The sequence below is a fragment of the Carcharodon carcharias genome, chromosome 11 (assembly GCF_017639515.1).
Source record: "Carcharodon carcharias isolate sCarCar2 chromosome 11, sCarCar2.pri, whole genome shotgun sequence".
NCBI classification, from domain to species: Eukaryota; Metazoa; Chordata; class Chondrichthyes; order Lamniformes; family Lamnidae; genus Carcharodon; species Carcharodon carcharias.
The window spans coordinates 9,165,913-9,189,177 of NC_054477.1; the positions used below are offsets into that span (position 1 = coordinate 9,165,913).

General features: G+C 45.9%; 2 protein-coding genes across 2 annotated transcripts in view; both read left to right on the forward strand.

The window, feature by feature from the left end:
• LOC121283835 (autophagy-related protein 16-1-like) overlaps positions 1-7,242 on the forward strand; it is a 96,620-nt gene extending 89,378 nt beyond the window's left edge. The window contains exons 17-18 of the mRNA XM_041198613.1: positions 1,058-1,159; positions 6,284-7,242. Coding sequence (XP_041054547.1) covers positions 1,058-1,159; positions 6,284-6,377 — 196 coding nt within the window. The 3' untranslated portion in view covers positions 6,378-7,242. The remainder of the gene's footprint in view (positions 1-1,057; positions 1,160-6,283) is intronic.
• Positions 7,243-18,837: 11,595 nt separating this feature from the next.
• The window catches only part of LOC121284440 (beta-arrestin-1), a 137,224-nt gene continuing 132,796 nt past the window's right edge, over positions 18,838-23,265 (forward strand). Inside the window, exon 1 of the mRNA XM_041199904.1 lies at positions 18,838-19,032. Within this exon, the coding sequence (XP_041055838.1) occupies positions 19,013-19,032 (20 nt within the window). The 5' untranslated portion in view covers positions 18,838-19,012. The remainder of the gene's footprint in view (positions 19,033-23,265) is intronic.

The window sequence follows — 23,265 nt, forward strand, 5'->3', positions numbered from 1 at the left end:
ACTTCCTCACATTCCCCCTGTATCTCTTGCCCAAAACCTTAAAACTGTGCCTACTAGTCCTTGGACCAGCAGTGAACAGAAACAACTATTCTTTGTCTATCTTTCTAAACCTGTCATCATCTCGTCCCCCTCTATCAAATCTCCCCTTAACCTCCTTTGCTCCAAGGTGAACAGCCCCAGCTTCTCCATTACATCATTATAATCAGCATCAAACTAGAAAGAGAAACATTCATTTCTATAGTGCCTTTCACATCCCCTGAACTCCCCAAACTGCTTTACAGCCAATGAAGTGTTTTTTGTACTGCAGTCAGTGTGCAGCCAATCAGTACTGACCCTTTGACAGTGCAGCCAATCAGTACTGACCCTCTGACAGTGCAGCAACCCCTCAGTACTGACCCACTGACAGTGCAGCACTCCCTCAGTACTGACCCTCTGACAGTGCAGCACTCCCTCAGTACTGACCCTCTGACAGTGCAGCACTCCCTCAGTACTGACCCTCTGACAGTGCAGCACTCCCTCAGTACTTACCCTCTGACAGTGCAGCAACCCCTCAGTACTGACCCTCTGACAGTGCAGCACTCCCTCAGTACTGACCCTCTGACAGTGCAGCACTCCCTCAGTACTGACCCTCTGACAGTGCAGCACTCCCTCAGTACTGACCCTCTGACAGTGCAGCACTCCTTCAGTACTGACCCTCTGACAGTGCAGCACTCCCTCAGTACTGATCTCTGACAGTGCAGCACTCCCTCAGTACTGATCTCTGACAGTGCAGCATTCCCTCAGTACTGACCCTCTGACAGAGCAGCACTCCCTCAGTACTGGCGCTGGGAGTGTCAGTCTGGATTATGGGTCTCAAGTCACTGGTGTGGGAGCCAGTGGTGTGACCTACTAACTCAGAGGCAAGTGCATGCAGAGGTGAAGGAAGTTGCAGAAAGATGGGGGTGTGGGCAGGGGTGTTCATACTAAGATAATCCTTTGAATTTACGCTCTCTCGAGCGCCTGCGCACACTGGCCTGGAGGATGGCGATAATGGACTTGTCCTTTTCTGCTCTTTCAGCCCCGATGGGCGCTATGCCATTGCAGGATCGTCTGACGGAGTTCTCTATGTCTGGGACACCCTCACTGGGCAATTGGAGACTTCCTTGGTCGGTCAACACAGGTATGTGGAGAGTGCACGTTGAGCGTTCGAGTTCTGACCTGGTGTCTCTCCTTGCATGAGTGTTTGGGGAGTGAAATTAATTCTGTGCCTTACAGGATGCTGGCACCAAAATAACAACTACTTACATTTATTTGGTGCCTTGGAAGCCATAAGAAATAATGGAATAAATAATTTGCCTTTCTGCAGCACCTTATTTGACTTCAGGGCATCCCAAAACTTTACAGCCAATGAAGTTTAGAAACATAGTCCCTGCAAAGTAGGAAACTCAGCAGCCGATTTGTGCATAGCAAGCTCCAGCAAACAGCAAAGTGATAAACGTCCTGCAAACCTGTTTTAATCAGGGATAAATATTGACTGGGACTGGAATAAAATGATTAAAAGAGGAAAGGATGAAGAGTTTCCCGTTGAACTTGTTCAGAATTTTGAGATACTTCCCCTTTCCAGGGTGATTTGAGCTGGACAAGGTACTTTTACAACAGCTTAAGCAAGCCATTCACGCCACCAGCATTATAAGGACATAAGACGTAGGAGCAGAAGTAGGCCATTTGGCCCATCGAGTCTGCTCCGCCATTCAGTGAGATCATGGCTGATCTGATAATCCTCAACTCCACTTTCCTGCCTTTTCCCCATAACCCTTGATTCCCTTACTGATTAAAAATCTGTCTAACTGCATGCTGCTGCCGTCAGTCTCTGACTGCCACACAATTGAGCAACACTGTGCATGAATTTCAGTGCGGTTGAGATGTCAGGTATGTCGGCCGTAAGTCCCAATGATTAGCCGATTGAATCAAACAATATGTTTGTTCGGCTGTTTGTAGTACACAGAGTACAGACCGCACTCATAGAGCCAACGCTTGTAAAACCTAAAACGCTGTTAGATGGGATTCTGTGATTGGACAGCAATTGCTGAACAATTCCGAGTGTGCTAATGACTACACTAAGAACCAATTTAAGATAATCAGTCACACTCGTAATGTGGCTCATTTACACGTGCTAGAAGTGACACACATTCAGACACAAGGACCCGTCCTCTACAAACAAAAGGAATATGTTCAAGTTTTGCACCATTTCTGAATTCTCTTTAAGTTTGGGGAGCCAATAGTTCCCTGTTGCTCTTCTAATGACAACACCTTAGCCAATCAGAGTCAACTTGCCAACCAGTCACACCCTTTTCTCCTGTAGTATAAATTGTTGTGATTGTTTGAAGTTTGGCATTCTTGCATTTGTGTCCTGATGAGTGCAAGATGAAAAGCTCCGGCAACATGTCTCTCTTTTCAGCGATTATTCAAGTTCTGTACTACCAAGCGACTGGCAGTTTAGAATCTCACTCCTGATTGATGGTCAGCGATTTTTCCTGAAAATCCTGTGGTCATTGGATGGAGATAAAACATGGATGTCTTTCCCCCTATGTAGAAACAGCCAGAAACAGAGAGAGAGTAAAACAGAATTACCTGGAAAAACTCAGCAGGTCTGGCAGCATCAGCGGAGAAGAAAAGAGTTGATGTTTCGAGTCCTCATGACCCTTCGACAGAACTGAGTGAATCCAAGAAAGGGATGAAATATAAGCTGGTTTAAGGTGTGTGTGTGTTGGGGGAGAGAAGTGGAGGGGGTTGGTGTGGTTGTAGGGACAAACAAGCAGTGATAGAAGCAGATCATCAAAAGATGTCACAGACAACAGAACAAAAGAACACATAGGTGTTAAAGTTGGGGGCTTAGTGTACTGCATTCGTTGCTCCCAATGTGCTCTTCTCTACATTGGAGAGACCAAACGTAAACTGGGCGACCGCTTTGCAGAACACCTGCGGTCTGTCCACAAGAATGACCCAAACCTCCCTATCGCTTGCCATTTTAACACTCCACCCTGCTCTCTTGTGCACATGTCTGTCCTTGGCTTGCTGTATTGTTCCAGTGAAGCCCAACGCAAACTGGAGGAACAACACTTCATCTTCCGACCAGGCACTTTACAGCCTTCCGGACTGAATATTGAATTCAACAACTTTAGGTCTTGAGCTCCCTCCTCCATCCCCACCCCCTTTCTGTTTCTTCCCCCTTCCCTTTGTTTTTTCCAATAAATTATATAGATTTTTCTTTTCTCACCTATTTCCATTATTTTTAAATATTTTTAAATCTTTTATGCTCCCCCCACCCCCACTAGAGCTATACCTTGAGTGCCCTACCATCCATTCTTAATTAGCACATTCGTTTAGATAATATCACCAACTTTAACACCTATGTTTGTGACATCTTTTGATGATCTGCTTCTATTACTACTTGTTTGTCCCTACAACCACACCCCCCCATCCACTTCTTTCCCCCCCACCCAACCCCCCTTCCCCTCCACCCCCACACACACACCTTAAAACACCTTATATTTCACCCTTTTCTTGGATTCACTTAGTTCTGTCGAAGGGTCATGAGGACTCGAAACGTCAACTCTTTTCTTCTCCGCCGATGCTGCCAGTCCTGCTGAGTTTTTCCAGGTAATTCTGTTTTTGTTTTGGATTTCCAGCATCCGCAATTTTTTTGTTTTTAACAGAAACAGAGTGTCTGCCTGGGTAATGTTGGCCAGAACAAGTGGAGTCAACACGGGCTGATTATTGCAATGCTCCCCTCCCTCAGTCTCCCTAAAATTGAGCTCATACAGGCCTCTGCTACTTGTATCTTCACGCACGCCAATATCCGTTCACCCATCTTCCCTGTGCTCACTGATCCATATTGGCTCCCGGTCCGGCAATGCTTCGGTTTTAAAATTCTCATCCTTGCATTCAAATCCCTCCATGGTCCCTCCCCTCCCTGTCTCAGTAATCTCCTCCACCCCTACAACCCTCCACGATCTCTGCACTCCTCCAATTCTGCCCTCTTGAGCATCCCCGATTTTAATCGCTCCACCATTGGCGGCCGTGCCTTCAGCTGCCTGGGCCCCCAAGCTCTGGGATTCCCTCCCTCAACCTCTCCACCTCCTTCTCTAAGGTGACCCTCGGAACCTCTTTAGCCAAGCTCTTGATCTGCCTTAATAGCTCCTCCAGTGACTTGATCTGTAAATTTTGTCTTATGCGGAGCTCCCTGGGACGTTTCCCACTGTTAAAGGTGCTCTATAAAGTTGTTGTCGGTCCCTCGGAGGAAGGCGGGGGGGGCGGGGGGATATCTGTAGAACACACCAGGCTGGATCTTCTCCCCTCGCTGACCTTGGGAACAGAGATGAACAGGGCCCAAATGTTACTAGCCCGGTCGGCGCCGTGACTTCCCAACCCCGTCCCCTGACGCCCGCCGTGTTGGCCGACAGGGGGTTTGGAGCCCGGGAAAGGCTTCCCACGCACCCACCACCACCCCCCCACCCTGCCCCCCGTCAGGTGGTCAGCCGATGGTTATTTTAGGCAGCTTTAGGAGGCCGTGTGGGATCTTTCCAGTCGTCCTCCAGTTTCCTGTCGGGACTGGAGGCGAATTAGCTGCCTGGAAGCGATCACACAGTGGCAGGCCGGGGTGGGGTTGAGGCTGAGGCCTGCACTCCAGGTAGGCCTATAGGCCCTGCCTGCCCACCCAGCCGGAAGTCCTGCTAAAGGCCGCCCTAAAATGGGGCTCGCCTTGCATCCCCCCCCCCACACCCCCCCACCACAGGGGTGGCCTGGCTGTTTTCCGTTTTTCTTTTTTAATGAAGTTTTTATAAATTGGCTGAAAGACCCTCCCTGTTAGTTGCCTGCAGCCGGACCCCAAGGCTGGAAGGCCTCTGACTGGGCCTTCAGCGCCACTCTCGATTGGGCAGGGGAAGCTGCCTCCCTGCCAATCGCAGGCTGCCCTGGTCAAAATTCCAACTAGCGGCTGTTTCCCCACTTTGGGGGTGGGAGCAAGGTGGGGGTGGGGGTGGGGGGTGGTGGGGGTGGGGGGGTGTGCGGGAATGGGAAGGCCACAGTTCGGAGTTCCGGAAGAAGCAGGATTGCCAACTCATGGATGTCCACAGCACAGAAGGAGGCCATTCGGCCCATCGTGTCCGCAGTCAAAGATCTGACGACGCTAACCCCATTTTCCCAGCGCTTGGCCCATAGCCCTGGAGCCTATGGCAACACAAGTGAATATCTAAATACTTCTTAAATGTTATGAGAGTTTCTGACTCAACCACCCTTTCAGACAGAGAGTTCCAGACTCCCACCACCCTCTGGGTGAAAAAATTTCTCCTCAACTCCCCTCTTAGCCTTCTACCTCTTACCTTAAATCTATACCCCCTGGTTACTGACCCCTCTACTAATGGAGAAAGTGCCTTCCTATCTACCCTATCTATGCCCCTCATGATCTTGTACGCCTCTATCAGGTCCCCTCTCCACCTTCACTGCTCCAAGGAAAACAACTCAAGTCTATCCAACCTCTCCTCATAACTTAAATGTTTCATCCCAGGCAACATCCTGGTGAATCTCCTCTGCACCCTCTCCAGTGCAATCACATCCTTCCTATAATGTGGTGACCAGAACTGCACACAGTACTCCAGCTGTGCTCCAACAAGTGTTTTATACATTTCCTGTGATTAAATGTATTCCTGGAGGTTTCATCACCTGCCTTGCCTCTGCCCTCCAGCCATTAGTCGGCCAACACGTCCATCCTTGTGACGCACTGTCTTTCTGCACTGCTTGGAAAGCAATAACACTCATTACCCAATTGGATGATGTTTGGCTGTCAACCCAAACAGCCTTCCCCGCCACCCCCATTTTCAATATTTTTACATCTGGTAAAGAGAAACCCTCAAACAAAATGACACAACCAATCATCTTTCATGCACGGGATGATTTTTCTCCAGGGTTGCACACAGCAGTGTCCTGGAGATTAATCTTCAATTCCTGGGGACTCCAGGCCAATCCTGGCGGGTTGGCAACCCTAGAAAGAAGTCCCAGCTCTGGATTCCCACCCCTGGTCAGGCAAAGATCCTGACCTCACCATCACCCCGCCCCCCCCCCTCCCTCCACCCCCTCACCACCACCCAACCACCGCCCACCCCGTCCCATGAAGTCTGTGCCTTTAATGATTGAACCTTCACAAATTCAACCCCCCGCTCCCATGCACACTCTATCTGCCCCCCCGTTAAAACCTTCTTATCGCTCCTCAAGGAATAACCTGCATTCTCTCTCTCTCACTTTCTAGATCATCCATTAACGCGGTTTCCTGGTCTTTATCGGGAGAGTACGTGGCGAGTGTGGACCGAACGAAGATGGCCAATCTCTGGACTGACTGCTGACCTGGCTGCAGTGGTGATGCCCTTTGACCACCATTGGAGCAGCAGGTGTCAGCCCTGCCAAAGAAAAGCGTCAAGTGTGCCAATGCTTGAGTTCTAGAAACTCAATTTTCCAAACGGGGGATTATTTCCGTTGACAACGCCCCCCTCCCTCACCTGCCACGTCCACTTTATTTCCCAGGCAAAGGGTATGCAAAACGTGCAACGAAGACTGAGCAAGGAGAAAGAGGCCTTGTTACCTCCCAGAGGGGATGAGGGAGTTTATCTCGTGTCTTATCCAACACATCGTCCTGCACTTCTCACAGAGAGAGAGAGAGAGAGAACATCTTGCACAACCCGAATGGGTGACCGGAAAGTCCCCCAGGCCAGAGTTAAATCCAGAGCGTTACCTCCACAGCCAAGGCTATTTTGGATTCTCAACGATGGGTGGGGAGGGGGAACATGAGAAGGGATTTAGCCTGGATTATCCTCCGCCACTGGTAACCATGTGAAATAAGGTACAGGAAGGGACATGGAAGGTGAAAGGATTCAAGGGAGAATGAGATTAGCAATAAAAACACAACATTTTGGGAACGCTGAGTGAGTCAGGATACATCTGTGGAGAGAAGGGACTTAAATAAAGGGATTCAGCTCGTAAACCCACAACTAGATGTCTGAAAGAGAAGGGACTGAGGTGGGTAGTTAAGGTTGAGAATCAGTGGAAACACATACATGTCAGGGGGGGTCTTATACAAACTCCTGTGCACTCTCAACACACTTGGTCATCAATTATTTGTCAAAAGGAAATTTTTTTTTTGAGGGAAACAGAATAGTTTTTAAATTGTTGGGACATGAACTTTTATTTATTCATTCACGGGATGTGGGCTTCGCTGGCTGGGCCCAGCATTTATTGCCCATCCCTAATTGCCCTTGAGAAGGTGGTGGTGAGCTGCCTTCTTGAGCTGCTGCAGTCCATGTGGTGTAGGTACACCCACGGTGCTGTTAGGGAGGGAGTTCCAGGATTTTGACCCAGCAACAGTGAAGGAACGGTGATATATTTCCGAGTCAGGATGGTGAGTGGCTTGGAGGGGAACTTCCAGGTGGTGGTGTTCCCATCTATCTGCTGCCTTTGTCCTTCTAGATGGTAGCAGTTGCCAACTGTTTTTAAGTGTTTTCCAGGAGGTTTCGTCACATGACTTGCCCCCACACAACTGCCATTATCGGCCAACACGTCCATCCTCATGATATACGGCCTTCCTACATCGATTGGAAGCGAAAAGACTCATTGCCCAATTGGATGATGCTTCACTGTCAGTCAAACAGCCTCCCCCCCCAACCCCCACCATTTTCAATATTTTTTATATCTGGTAAAGGGAAATGTGTGAAGAAACTGACCAAAAGGGTCTTTTTAATGTCCCGATGATTTTTCTCCAGGGTTGCTGGAGATTGTCCTGGAGATTGATCTTCAATTCCTGGAGACTCCAGGCCAATCCTGGAGGGTTGGCAACTATGGTCTGCCACCCCTTGTCCTTCTAAGTGCTAGGGGTTAAATGGTTGCATTCACTCTTGGTTTTTTTTTAATTCAGTTATGGGATGTGGGCTTCGCTTGCTGGACCAGCATTTATTGCCCACCCCTAGTTGCCCTGGAGAAAGTGGGGGTGGAGATGGCCATTGCCTGGCACTTGAGTGGTGTGAACATTAGTTGCCACTTATCTTGCTCCTTGTCCAGTTACTGAACAGGGAGAGATTTCAGCCAACCTGAGGGGGGTGGGGGGGGGCGGCATTGGGGGAGGACAGTTCCTTAGCAGCTGAATTGAGGGGAGGGTGGGAGGAGGAGGCAGTGGCCTTTTAGAGGCCATGAGGGTGGAGGGATTCTGATGCCCACTTTGTGGTCAAAGCCTAGCTTTTTGGACACCAGCATTGGTGGGGCCCTGTAAGTGTCTTGTCCAACATAAGCCAAGGTCAAATAGCTGGACATAGTGACAAGATAGTGAGGTTCAGTCGGAGGGAAGAATGTGAAGTAACATGAGTAAAAAAAAACACGGAGTTTGTTGCTTTCCCAAAACATGGTCTATGGAGAAAGAAAGAGTTACAAAGTTTCCCAGCATGCTTCACAGCTAATGAAGTGTTTTACGTGTAAGTCCCTGTCCCACCCTTTGCTCGCTGACCTACACTGGCTCCCATTCACCCCGCTTTTAAAAGTTCTCACCCTTGTTTTCAAACCCATCCATTACCTCACCCTTGCCTTCCCTTCCCCTGTAAACTCTTCCAATCCCACAAACCACCACCCCCCCCCCCGCCAGGATCTCTGTGCGCTTCTGAAGTTCTGGCCTCTTGAGCATCCTTGACTTTAATCACTCTGCCATTGGTGGCTGCGCCTTCAGCTACCTGGGCCCTAAGCTCTGGAATTCCCTCCCTAAACCACTCCAACTCTCTCACTCGCTTTCCTCCTTTAAAACACCTCCTTAAAATCTACCTCTTTAACCCAGCTTTTGGTCAACTGACTTAATACCTCCTTGTGTGGTTTCGGAACATGCCGTTGGCACGTCTTGGGACATTTTGCGTTAAGGTCAAATTCTATGTTAAAGGCACTATATAAATGCAAGTTGCTATTGAAAGCCAATTGATGCATAGCAAGCTCACATAAACAGCTGTGTGATAATGACCAAATAATCTATTTTTGGATATTTTGGGCCAATTTTTTATTTAGAAATAGCACCACAGGGCCATTTATATCCATCTGAGGGACAGAAAGGGCCTCAATTTAACATCCGGCCTGACCGGCGTTTCCAATTGTGCAGCACTCCATCAGCGATTGGCCGAGATTTTGTGCTCAAGTCTCAGAGGTGGGACTCGAACCCAAATCCTCAGTGACGAGAGTGCTATCCACTGAGCCAAATGCCTAAATTCTTGAGGGGCATAATTGACTCAATGCTGAGAAAATGCTTCCCCTGGCTGGGGCATCTAGAACATGGAGGTCACAGCCTCAGAATAAGGCATTGGCCATTTCAGACCAAGATGAGGAGAAATTTCCACGCTCAAAGGGTTCCAAATCTTAGGAATTCTCTACCCCAGAGGGCTGTGGATGCTCGGGCATTGAATATATTCAAGACAGAGATAAATAAATGCTTTGGGGCACAAGGGCAATCGAGGGATATATGGAATAGTGCAGGAAGGTGGAGTTGAGGTCAAAGATCAGCCATGATCTTGTTGAATGACAGAGCAAGCTCGAAGGGCCGAATGGCTTCCTCCAGCTCCTATTCCCTGTGTTCTTTCTGGGAACAATTACCTGTGACGCTGTGGGTACCATGGAGTTTCAGGGGGTCAGTGTAGAAACTGTGGTAAGGTACAAGAAACTGAGATTACAAATCGTCGCTTGGTAGTACGGAAGTTGAGTATGGCTGAAGAAAGAGACATGCTGTCAAAGCTTTTCACCTTGCACTCATCAGGACAGATGTAAGAATACCATATTTCAAAGGGAGCAACAGTTTATACTGCATGAGAAAAGGGATGCAGATTGGTTGGAAAATCGATTCTGATTGGTTGAGGCATTGCCATGGAGAATGCACCAGGTAAGTAAGATCATCATTCGGGCGCACAATGTGGCTCACTTATGCTTGCTAGAAGCTACTTTTATATTTATACGCAGGGACCCATCCTCTGCAGGGAAAAGGAACGCGTCCAGGCCTTGTGACATTTTTGAATTAAACAAAACCATGGGGGAGCAATAGTTCCCTGGTGCATTCCCCATGGCGGTGCCTTGACCAATCAGAGTCAGCTTGCCAACCAACCAGCACCCTTTTCTCATGCAGTACAAACTCTGGCCCCCTTTGAAATTTGGCATTCTTGGGTGTGTCCTGATGAGTGCAAGACGAGAAGCTTTGGCAACGTGTCTCTTCTTTCAGTAAAACAGGGACGAGTGACCTTTGCTGAGGAAACTCGGGTGTCTTGTGAGCAAAGTGTTTTTTTGCGTTCGCACTCAGGATGTGGGCATCGGAGGCACAACGGGAATTTACTGCCCATCCCTAACCATCCTTGAGAAGTTGGCCTACTTGACAGCCGAGCAGCTTGCTAGGCCATTTCAGAGGGCAGTTAAGGGTCAGTTAAGTTTCTGTGGGTCTGGAGTCACGTGTAGGCCAGACCAGGTGAGGACGACAGATTTCACCCCCCTAAAGGGCATCAGTGACCCAGAAACGTGTTGGCAAAAATCCAGTAGTGTCAGGATCCTCATTAGTGAGACTAGCTTTTCTTTTTATTCATTCACGGGATTTGGGGTATCGCTGGCTGGGCCCAGCATTTATTGCCCATCCCTAATTGCCCCTTGAGAAGGTGGTGGTGAGCTGCCTTCATGAACCGCTGCAGTCCATGTGGTGTAGGTACACCCACAGTGCTGTTAGGGAGGGAGTTCCAGGATTTTGACCCAGCGACAGTGAAGGAACAGCCGATATATTTCCAAGTCAGGATGGTGTGTGGCTTGGAGGGGAACTTGCAGGTGGTGGTGTTCCCATCTATCTGCTGCCTTTGTCCTTCTAGATGGTAGCAGTTGTAGGTTTGGAAGGTGCTGCCTGAAGCAGCCTTGGTGAATTCCTGCAGTGCATCCTGTAGATGGTACACACTGCTGCTACTGTACGTCGGTGGTGGAGGGAATGAATGTTTGTGGATGTGGTGCCAATCAAGCGGACTGCTTTGTCCTGGACAGTATCAAGCTTCTTCAATGTTGTGGGAGTTGCACTCATCCAGGCAAGTGGGGAGTATTCCATCATACTCCTGACTTGTGCCTTGTAGATGGTGGACAGGCTTTGGGGAGTCAGGAGTTGAGTTACTCTGACCTGCTCTTATATGGCTAGTCCAGTTCAACTTCTGGTCAATGGTAATCCAGAGACCCAGGGTGATGCTCTGGGGACCTGGGTTCGAATCTGGCCATGGCCAATAAAAATCTGGAATTAAAAGTCTAATGATGACATGAAACCACTGTCGATTGTTGTAAAAACCGATCTGGTTCACTAATGCCCTTTAGGGAAGGAAATCTGTCATCCTTACCTGGTCTGGCCCACATGTGACTCCAGACCCACAGCAACGTGGTTGACTCTTAAAAATGCCCTCTGAACAAGGGCAATCAGGGATGGGCAATAAACGTGGCCCAGCCAGCGATGCCCACATCCTATGAATGAATAAAAATAAAACATTGCCGTGAATCTGGAGTCACATGTAGGCCAGACCAGGCAAGGATGGTAGATTTCCTTCCCTAAAGGAAGAAGATGGGTTTTTATGACAATCAATGATTGTTACATGGTCATCATTAAAAATCTGGAATGAAAAGCCTATTGAAAAATTCCGCCATTTCCGATTTGAAAGCCACCATGGCAGATGGTGGAATTTTTCAACACTTGAAGAGGATAGAAGTTATAGGGCTTTGGGGAAAGAGTAGAGGAGTGGGATTAATTAGATAGATATTTCAAAGAGCTAGTATAGGCATGATAGACAGAATGACCTCCTGCTGTGTTGTATCAATCATGGATTATACCATTTGGCTTGCATACTCTTTTGATATCTTTATTACACTCTGGACTTTCCACTGCCGAATGAGTGAATAGTCTTATCTCTTCCCAGTGCGTGCATAACACAAGCCTGTTGGTACTGTTGCCTCCCCGCTGTTATTTTCATTATATACCTACTATGTGTTTCATCTCACCTTGGAGCAACATAATATCCAAAAGTCATTGTCTGTGATTGAAACTATTTCCACCAATTCTCTTCAATCTATGTCTCTGGTTACCCATACCAGCAGAAGCAGTTTCTCTTCATTTACTCTGGTAAAGCCCTTCATGATTTTGAACACCACTATGAAATCATCCAAGGAGAACAATTCCAACTTCTCCAGTCTCTCTACATGAACTGAAACACCTGGTAACCCTTCTGCCTGACTAAATCTCTACTCTCTCTCTCCAAGGCCTTGGTATCTTCTGTGTGTCCCACACTCAGGGCTTGGTGTGTCAAGCATGGCTCAGTTGGTTGCACTTTGTCTCTGAATCACAGGGTTCCTGGTTCAAGTCTCCCTGCAAGCCTTGAGTACAAAAATCAAGACTGACATTCCATTGCACTGTGGGAGTGCTGCACGGTTGAGGTGACTTATTTCAGATGAGATGGTAAACCGAGGCCTCCATCTATCTACCTGCTCGAGTGGATGTAAAAGAGCCGGGGTGTTTTCCTTGATGTCCTGGTCAATATTTACCCCTCAATCAACATCACAAAAAACCTAAAACAAAAACAGAATTACCTGGAAAAACTCAGCAGGTCTGGCAGCATTGGCGGAGAAGAAAAGAGTTGACGTTTCGAGTCCTCATGACCCTTCGACAGAACATTTGGACGTTATCACGTTGCTGTTTGTGGGAGCTTGCTGTGCACAAATTGGCTGCTTCACTTCCTCCACTTCAACAATGAGTACAATTCAAGAAATGTTTAGTTGGCTGTAAAGCACATTGAGATATCCGATGGTTCTGAAAAGCACTATATAAACGCTAGTCTTCCTTTCTTGACTTTGTACGGACATTGTGAAATGAATGCTAATGTGTGAATAACTCTTTCAAAGGCCACTATACCTAAATTACCCAGTGGATCTATTACTTTCATACACTCACCCTCTTGTTAGTATGAATATTGATGGATGATGACCTGCCTCTGTTGAATTATCCAGTGCCTGTTGTCAGACTGCAACAGGAGACCGTACAATCCCTCTGGCTTGAACATCAAGGAGAAAAATGAGGCAAATGTTCCTGATCTTGGCTCTGGAGTCATTAGGTGACTGGAATGTCAGAGAAATGAGCAGGTTTGCCTTCTAGTTTTACTATTCTCCCCAACCCTATCCAATCTCCCCACCCCAATGTTGCAACACATGATTAACCAAAAGACCCCGGGACCAGGAATACCAACTCCAGTTATTGTCAGAATGTGGAATTCTCTGCAACAAACAATCATTGTAGCAGAATAACGTTGAAAAGTGATTTTAAGAATGGCTTGAAAATTAACTAATAGAAACATAGTACAGGGGAGGCCATTCAGCCCCTCTCAAGCCTGTTCCATCAATCAGCGAGATCATTACTGACCTGTGACCTAATTCTATAGACCCGCCTTTGCCTCATATCCCATACTACCTGTGGTTAATGTTCCTGAATTAAAGCTCACCCAACACCTCGAACTGATGGTATGAACTCTTTTCAAAAGTAAGGGATTCATGGAAACTGCGGGTTTCTGATTGTACGCAGTATCTGCTCGTCTTAATACCTGCTAGATTAACATATTGTTTACGTGCTTTAGGGATGATGAAGAATTTATTCCTTGTAAAGATACTTTAGTTCTTTCAACATTTAAGTTCATGCTTTGTACTTTTGTTAAATTAATTAAAATTATGTTTCACTTCTCAGTGACTGAACAGTCTGTTTTTTGCAATATCCATCCAGATATTTGTTCTTTTAATTCCCACAGTTCTGCTCTCTAAAGGTTTCAACCCTCACTTGTTCTCCTCTACTGATGCTTTGGCTCCTACCTGGAGTTTATTCCCATGTTAGGGTTGCTGTATTTCTTTGCTTTGACACTCTACTCTTTCCAGATGTCTGACTCTCTCCCACCTTTAGATTTTCCCCAATCACAGTCCCGGATTCCGTTCCATCCAACTGTATATTTCAAAGTCAAGTGTGGCTCAGTGGGGAGCACCCCTAGTCCCACAACATCCTGACTTGGAAATATATCACCGTTCTTTACTGACACTGAGTCAAAATCCTGGAGCTCCCTCCCTAACAGCACTGTGGGTGTACCTACACCACACGGACAAAATCCTGGAACTCCCTCCCTAACAGCACTGTGGGTGTACCTACACCACATGGACTGCAGCGGTTCAAGACGGCAGCTCACCACCACCTTCTCAAAGGGCAATTAGGGATGGGCAATAAATGCTGGCTTTGCCAGTGACTCTCACATCCTGTGAATGAATATAAAGTAACCCTGCATTCCTGTTGTGATATGATGACGTGCACCTTTAAGGGGACATTTCTTAAGCTCCTGTCAGTCATTATATGCCTCAACAGGACGTGATGTGTTTGACCCATGACTTATAGTCAGGCTGCAAGCAGCAGTGGTCGAGGTCACACAATGTGCCTCACAGCCTCTCAGTGAACATTATTTGAAGATAAGACTATTTAAGATAAAAAAAACCCAATTATTGTTTCACCAACCCTTGTGTATGATTGGTACTTTTATGTCGAAGTAGAAATAGAACATAACATGGTGGCAGCGTCGTAGCACAGCTCTTGAAGTATTGACTGAGCAGAATGCAAGCCTTGATCCTTCATACCCTGCTGAAGAAAACAACCAACAGGTCTCTCCAGACCTGTTGGAAAAACTCAACAGGTCTGGGGAGAGAGACGGAGTTAATGTTTCAAACCCAATGTGACTCTTATTATGTCTCGCCAGACCCACACATTGATTCTTAAATGCTCTCTGAAATGGCCTAACAAGCCATTCCGTTCAAGGGCAATAGGGATGGGCAACAAAATGCTGGCCTTGCCAGTGATGCCCACATCCAATGAAAGAATAAATAAAAAAAAGCTGTGTAAAATCAGAATGTAGTTAAGTCATTCAGAACAAGAAGTCTCAGACCAGCACCACTATGCTCCATTCACTCACTCTACCCAGGATGGTGGTATTGGTGTTCTATCATTAGTATCTGTGCCTCAAGCTTCTAGCCCAGTGCCCAGTGTGCATAAACCTGGACATGGGCAGAATTAGAATCAAACAACACAATAGGAGGCCATTCAGTCCATCCAGCTAATGCTGGCTCTTTGAAAGAGTTTTCCAATTAGTCCCAGAACCCTCCCCCATTCCATCTAGTCCTTTAATTTATTCTTCATTTTAAAATACTTGTCCAATCCCTTAAGTGAGTTGGCCTTCATTGAGTACAGGAGCAAGGGTGCCTTACTGCAGCTGTACAGGGCTGTAGTGAGACCACAGCTGGAATATTGTGTGCAGTTTTGGTCTCCCTACCTAAGAAAAAATATACTTGCCATAGAGGGAGTGCAGCGAAGGTTCACCAGACTGATTCCTGGGGTGGCAGGACTGTTGTATGAGGAGAGATTGGGTTGACTAGGCCTGTACTCACTAGAACAAAAACAGAAAATGATGGAAAAACTCAGTAAGTCTAACTGCATCTGTGGAGAGGAAAAAAATGAGTTAACATTTCGAGTCTGTATGACTCTTCTTCAGAGCTCTGTATTCTGTACTGGAGTTTGGAAGAATGAAAGGTGGTCTCATTGAAACATATAAAATTGTGACGTGGATGGACAGACTGGATACAGGGATGATGTTTCCTCTGGCTGGGGGGGGCGCGGTCTAGAACAAGGGGTCACAGTCTCAGGATTTGGGGTAGACCGTTTAGGAATGAGATGAGAAACCTCTTCACTCAGAGGGTGGTGAACCTGTGGAATTCTCTACCACAGAGGCTGTGGAGGCCAAGTCACTGAATATATTTAAGAAGGCATCAAGGGGTTTGTGAAAATTGAATTTTTAAAAATTATTCACTTTCAGGATGTGAGCATTGCTGGTAAGGCCAGCATCATCAGTTACACTAAGAAGATGGTGGTGGACCACCTTCGGTTAATGCGATGGAGTAATTTGGTAGAGCTGCTAAGAGTCAAGTGACTGGTTGTGGGATTGGGTAAGGTTTGGCAGGTTTTCTTCCCTGAAGGAACCATTTAGAATACAACGATAGTCTGACAATTTAATGGTTACTTATTAATTATTGACCCTAGCTTTTCTAATAAAAGTAATTAATTTCAAATTGAGTGATCACATTTGAGATGGTTGGAGTCATACCTAGCACAAAGGAAGATGGTTGTGGTTGTTGGAGGTCAATCATCTCAGCTTTAGGACATCATTGTAGGAGTTCCTCAGGGTAGTGTCCTCTGTCCAACCACCTTCAGCTGCTTTATAAATGACCTTCCCTCCATCACATGGTCAGAAGTGGGGATGTTCGCTGATGATTGCACAATGTTCAGCACCATTCACAACTCCTCAGACACTGAAGCAGTCCATGTCCAAATGCAACAAGACCTGGACAATATCCAATCTTAGGCTGACAAGTGGCAAGTAACATTCGTGCCACACAAGTGCCAGGCAATGACCATCTCCAACAAGAGAGACTCTAAACATCGCCCCTTGACATTTCAGTTTCATACCCATCGATGAATCGCCCAGCATCAACACATTGGGGGTTACCATTGACCAGAAACTGAACTGGACTAGCCATATAAATACTTTAGCTACAAGAACAGGTCAGAGGCTTGGAATCCTGCGGCGAGTAACTCACCTCCTGACTCCCCAAAGCCTGTCCACCATCTACAAGGCACAAGTCAGGGACATGAGGGAATAATCTCCAGTTGCCAAGGCGAGTGCAGCTCTCACAATGCTCAAGAAGCTCAACACCATCCAGAACAAAGCAGCCAGCTTGATTGGCACCACATCCACAAACATTCACTCCCTCCACACATAGTAGCAGAAGTCTATAATATCTGCAAGATGCACGGCAGCAACTCACCAAGGCTCTTTCAACAGCACCTTCCAAACTCTCAACCTCTACCACCTAGAAGGACAAGGGCAGCCAGACACATGGGACCACTACTACCTGCAAATTTCTTTCAGCCACACACCAACCTGACTTGGAAATATATCGCTGTTCCTTCACTGTCGCTGGGTCAAAATCCAAGAACTCCCTCCCTTACAGCACTGTGGGTGTACCTACACCTCATGGACTGCAGCGACTCAAGAAGGCAGCTCACCACCACCTTCTCAAGGGGCAATTAGAGATGAGCAATAAATGCTGGCGCAGCCAGAGCCTCCCATGTGTCATGAACCAAGGAAGAAATTAAAGAATCACATTCTTTAATTCAGGATTAATAGCTCAGTTACATAACCACTGCATCATTCTACCTGGCCTAACAAAATGTACATAATTGTGTCTGTTATCTATGAAACGTACCTTCTTTAATCATGCTTAGGATGTGGGCATCATGTGGGCTAGGCCAATATTTATTGCCCATCCCTAATTGCCCTTGGCTTGCTCGGCCATTTCAGGGGGGCAGTTAAGAGTCAACCACATTGCTGTGGGTCTGAAGTCATATGTAGGCCAGACCAGGTAAGGACAGCAGATTCCCTTCCCTAAAGGACATTAGTGAACCAGGTGTTTTTTTTATAACAATCCGGCTGTTTCGGGCCACAATTAATGGCAGTAGTTTTTTATTCTGGTGCTGGGATTTTTGTGCCGGCAGCAGACATTGTCATGGGGGTGGGGGGGCGAGAAACCGCCCTCCAAATTTTCCTGTCACACCCACGACAATACCTGCTGCTGGTGGGCCAGGTAAACCCCGGCCCAGATTTATTACTGCTATTACAATCCCACAGTTGCTACGTTGGGATTTGAGCTCCTGCCTCTAGATTATAAATCCAGTAAAATGACCACATCGCTACTGTTCCTGTGGGTATGACTGGCTGTCCATTTTATTCATCTTCTTCCATATTAAACTGTTTTATCTACTTCTCCTCCATCTCTGTATCTGTCTAGTATAACCAATTGTCTAACTGTGTCTCTGTATCTGTCCAGTATAACTAATTGTCTATCTGTGTCTCTGTATCTGTCTAGTATAACCAATTGTCTATCTGTGTCTCTGTATCTGTCTAGTATAACCAATTGTCTATCTGTGTCTCCGTATCTGTCTAGTATAACCAATTGTCTATCTGTGTCTCTGTATCTGTCTAGTATAACCAATTGTCTATCTGTGTCTCTGTATCTGTCCAGTATAACCAATTGTCTATCTGTGTCTCTGTATCTGTCTAGTATACCAATTGTCTATCTGTGTCTCTGTATCTATCTAGTATAACCAATTGTCTATCTGTGTCTCTGTATCTGTCTAGTATAACCCGCTGCCTCCCTATTCTGCCTCGTTATGTCTCTCTGTTCTATCTATCTGTCCATTCCCAATCTGTTTTCCACAATTCCATCATGAATTTCCTTTCCCCAGCCCCTCTCCCAATCCCTGGATTTCTGGGGATGAGATGTTAATTGGGAGGCTGTCCCTGTGCTTTAAACTTACAGATGTTGCTGGGACTGAACCCTTTACCCTTTTCTGACCACAGTGCAAATTGTTAGTGAGTTAAGGATTTGCCAGAATCAGTCTGGGATAGCGAGGTGGTACAGCTTTAAGCAGAGCTAGGCGTGGGGATGTGTGTGAGTGTGAGTGAGGAGTAGAGAGACTGAGTGTATGTGTGTGTGTGTGTGTGTGTGTCTCCCCTGTGTACAATCAAGACTGATGGTATAACAGAGCAATAGCAATCTGGGGATTTTCAGCTTTCAAGAAAGAAATTTATCTATTTAATATCAGATGTAGGTAAGGGGGAGGGAGGGAGGGATACGTGCTTGTGTTAAAAAAAAAGGAATTTGTGCAGAAAGGGGAGTGGACAAGATTAAAACCGACAGAGAGAGAGAGAGAGAGAGAGGTGACAGCAGTAAGCGGGGCTGACTGAATTCAATCTCAGCTGTAGGTTCCGAGGGCTGGGTTCTAATCACCCATCTGACATTCCAGAGAGCTGTCTGCTACAGGGAAGGCAGTCGGATAATGAGTGACAAAGGCACAAGGTTTGTGAGATTTCCATCTCTTGTGTGTTTTAAATGTTTGAAATGCAAGTGGTGGATTGAACAAGGGAATGGATACACTGGTTAGGTCCAGTGCTGAGGCTGGGCTATGAACTGGGAGAGAGACTGACTATCTCTCGCTTTTATGAATCTTAAGCACTCTCTCAGTCAGCATCACTGCTGCCTGTTGTTGGCAAATCCCTCTGGTGCTCTCGAGTTTTATTTTTCATATGATAGTAACATTCCCTTCCTGCCTCCATTGCAATGTTTCCTGCTGTTTAAAAGGCTTCAAGTGGGATTGTGTGCTGTGTTCAAAGGATTAACTGGTGCTTGGGTTCAACTTAAAGCATTGATTATTGCAGAGGTGGGTGGGGGGGGGGGGGATAAATGGGGATTTGTCAGAGCACTGTTTGAAGGCAAACCCCCTCCCCTTTTGATGCCTATTAGCCCGAGTCTTAAATGGCTAGGTGGGTTTGTCTGTCTTGCTTCCCCATTCGCTCTTCTCCCTCATTTTGTACTCCAGCGTTTCCCAATCCAAAAATTCCAAATGAATCAAATCACTTCCTCCCTTGAGACCTGCTGACCAAAGGCAGGAACTTAAAGGGGCCAACATGGGAACAAGAGGAGGCCATTCAGCCCCTCTAACCTGCACCATCATTCAAGAGGTCATGTCTGAACTGTCCTAACTCCATCAACCAGCCTTGCCCCCCAAACCTTTAAAATTCTTTGGGAAGTACAAATCTATTGATCTCAGATTTAAAATGATTAACCTAGCGAACATTTGCTGCTTTTTGGGGAAGTGGTTCAACACATCCATTACCCCCTGCGCAAATGAATGTTTCTTAACTTCTCCTGAATGGGCCGGCTCTGGTTTTGAGCTCCCTTTGCCCTAACTTCCCCCACCAGTGGAAGTGATTCCCTCTATCGACTCCTTCCAATATTTAAAAAAAAACGCAATTTAATCACGCCTTAACCTTCCGCATTGCAGGAAATACAGGCCTGGTTTATGTCATCTTTCCTTATAAGCTAACACTCGGAGCCTTGATAATATTCTGGGATTACCCCTGCAGAGTACAGGCAAAATCCCTTCTTATAACCAAGAATGCCATCACTCTGGTGGCTGACCACAGTTCCAGGAACAGAGGAAGAATGTTTCTTGGCTGCGATGCCTGAAAGAGAGAAGGAGGTTCAACAGCAGCTTTCAAAAGGGAATTGGATACATACTTAAAAAGGAAAAGTTTTGTGGGGTTGTCAGGAGAGAGCCGGGGAGGTGAAACTGGAGAAGTTGGGATTGTTGTTCTTAAAGCAGGGATAGTTAAAGGGAGATTGATTTGAGGAAAAGGAATTTATGAAGGGTTTTGATAGCTAAGTATGGAGAAACTGATTCCTGTGGCAAGAGGGTTGGTAACCAGAGGGACACAGATTGAATGTAATCGGCAAAAGAGCCAGAGGGGAAGACGAGGAGAATTATTTTTAAAGTGGTGAGTTGCTGTGATCTGGAACCTACAACTTGAAAGGGCAGTGGAAACATATTCAATGGTAACTTTTAAAAGAAAATTGGATAAAGAACTTGAAAAAATAGAGGCAGTGCCATGGGGAGAGATAAAAGGGGAGTGGAACTAATTGGCTAGTCCTTTCAAAGAGTGGGTACAGTTATGGATGGGCAGAATGGTCTTCTTTCATGATCTATTTTCCACAGAGAAAGTCTCCACTCCAGCTGTTGACATCCATCCTCAGAGAGATTTCTTTGAGGGCAAATCAGTATTAGTTACGGTTTTTTATTACAGAGTGGGGTTACTGTCAGTCTGAAGTGTTAACTTGCTCTGGGGACATATTGGAGCATTATAAAAGGAGGAGGCCATTCAGCCATCAAACCAGTTCCACCATTCACTTAGATCATGGCTGATGCGTATCTTAATTCCATCCGCCTTCCTTGTCACAGAGCCATATGTGGCATTGAACGAGGCCATTTGGTCCATCAAATCCATGCCAGTCCCTGCGGAGAAACCCAGTCAGTCCCATTCCCCTGCTCTATCCCTGTGGCCCTGCAAGGTTATTTCTTTCAACTGCCCATCCAATTTCCTTTTGAAATCATTCATCATCTCAGCTTCCATGACCTTCATAGGCAGCGACCTCCGGGTCATTGCCACTCTCAGTGTAGTAAAGTTCTTCCTCACATTCTCACTGCATCTTTGGTTTGAAATCTTAAATCTGTGCCTCCTGTGCTAATAGAATACAAGCCAGTTGGTGAAGTCCAAACCAAGACACAAAGCTTTTTTTTTTAACTGGGAGACCTTATTAATTTTGTTCAGTCTCATAGCTCTCCTCCCACACCCAGTGTCCCAGCTGTCCCCTATTTATATATGCTTAATTAAACAATACCCTTCACTTGTGTAAGCTAACAATATTATTAACATACTATTTACACCCTGGTCCTTGTTCCTTAAGGGCTTCATAACCCTTAATACCCTTATCTAGCAAGTCTATCAGTTTCAGTTTTGAAATTTCCAATTGTGCCCTGGCCTCAACAACTTTTTTTGGGGGGGGCGCGAGTTCCAGATTTCTACTCCTCTTTGTGCTAGGAAGTGCTTCCTCCAGACATCGCGTGAATAGCAAGGCTCTAATTTTAATTCTGTGCCCCCTTGTCCTGGAAGATCCCACCAGGGGGAATAGTCTCTCTCTCTATCTACCCAATCACATCCTTTAACATCTCAGTTAGACCACCCCTTAATCTTCTAAAGTTGAGAGAATACAAGGCAAGACTGTGCAATCTGTCCTCATAGATATATTGGAAATTTGCAGGGCTATGGGGCAAGAGCAGGGGAAGTTGGACTAATTGGACAGCTCTTTCAAAGAGCCAGCACAGGCACAATGGGCTGAATGGCCTCCTTCTGTGCTTGATGACTGAACGATTCAACCAGTTGGTACACCTCGTATAAAGGGCCATGTGGGAAATATTTTGTGAATTCTACCACCAGTTCAGGCTGGCTTAGAGTGTTGTTGATCAAACAGGAATGCTGAGGTGGAGGCAATTACCAATCGGAGCCAATTTTTCTTCCCTTTGTTACATTTACTGAATAACTAGCTGAGATATTCCCACCCCTGCGTAATCCTGGATCAAAGACGTCGATTCTTGGCAGAGTGTCATGTGTTGATCAAAATGCACAGGAACCATCTGCTCCACATAAAGAAACATCTGTTGAATGAATAGTCCTGCCGCAATGGAATGGGATTTTCAAACAAGGCAATGGATTTCTTCCCTTTAAACATTTATTTTTATTGACATAGACGTCATTGTCCCTTCTAGGATTCTTTCTTTCTCTCTTTCTCTCTTTCTTTCTTTCTCTCCTTTTTCTTTCTCTCTCTCTCTTTCTCTCTTCTTTTTCTCTTTATTTCTTTCTCTCTTTCTTTCTTTCTTTCTCTTTTTCTCTTTCTTCCTTTCTCTTTTTCTTTCTTTCTCTCTTTTTCTCTTTCTTCCTTTCTCTTTTTCTTTCTTTCTCTCTTTTTTCTTTCTCTCTCTCTCTCTCTTTCTCTCTTCTTTTTCTCTTTATTTCTTTCTCTCTTTCTTTCTTTCTTTCTCTCTTTTTCTCTTTCTTCCTTTCTCTTTTTCTTTCTTTCTCTCTTTTTTCTTTCTCTCTTTCTCTCTTTTTCTCTTTATTTCTTTCTCTCTTTCTTTCCTGTTTTCTTTCTCTCTTTCTTTTTCTCTCTTTCTCTCCTTCTCTCTTTCACTTTCTCTCTTTTTCTCTTCCTTTCTCTCTTTCTTTCTTTCTCTCTTTTTCTCTCTTTTTTCTTTCTCTCTTTCTTTCCTTCTTTCTTTCTCTCTTTCTTTCTCTTTCTCTCTTGCTTTCTTTCTCTCTTTATTTCTCTCTTTCTCTCTTTCTTTCTCTCTTTCTTTCTCTCTCTCTCTTTCTTTCTCTCTTTCTTTCTCTCTCTTTCTTTCTTTCTCTCTTTTTTCTTTCTCTCTTTCTCTCTTCCTTTCTCTCTTTCTTTCCTGCTTTCTCTCTTTCTTTCTTTCTCTCTTTCTCTCCTCCCCACCCCTCCCAATTTTTTCCTCTCGTTTTGACATCCCTCACTGTGATTCTATTCTGAGGGCTCTGACAGTCTCTGGTGGACAGTCCCCCTGCGTGTCAGCCTGGATGTTGAGAGCCAGCGATTAGACAATGTGGTGCCTGCCCTACAGCATATTCTGCTCTTGCCATATTCACTAGCTGGTGATCAGGTATAGGAAGCCTAGCT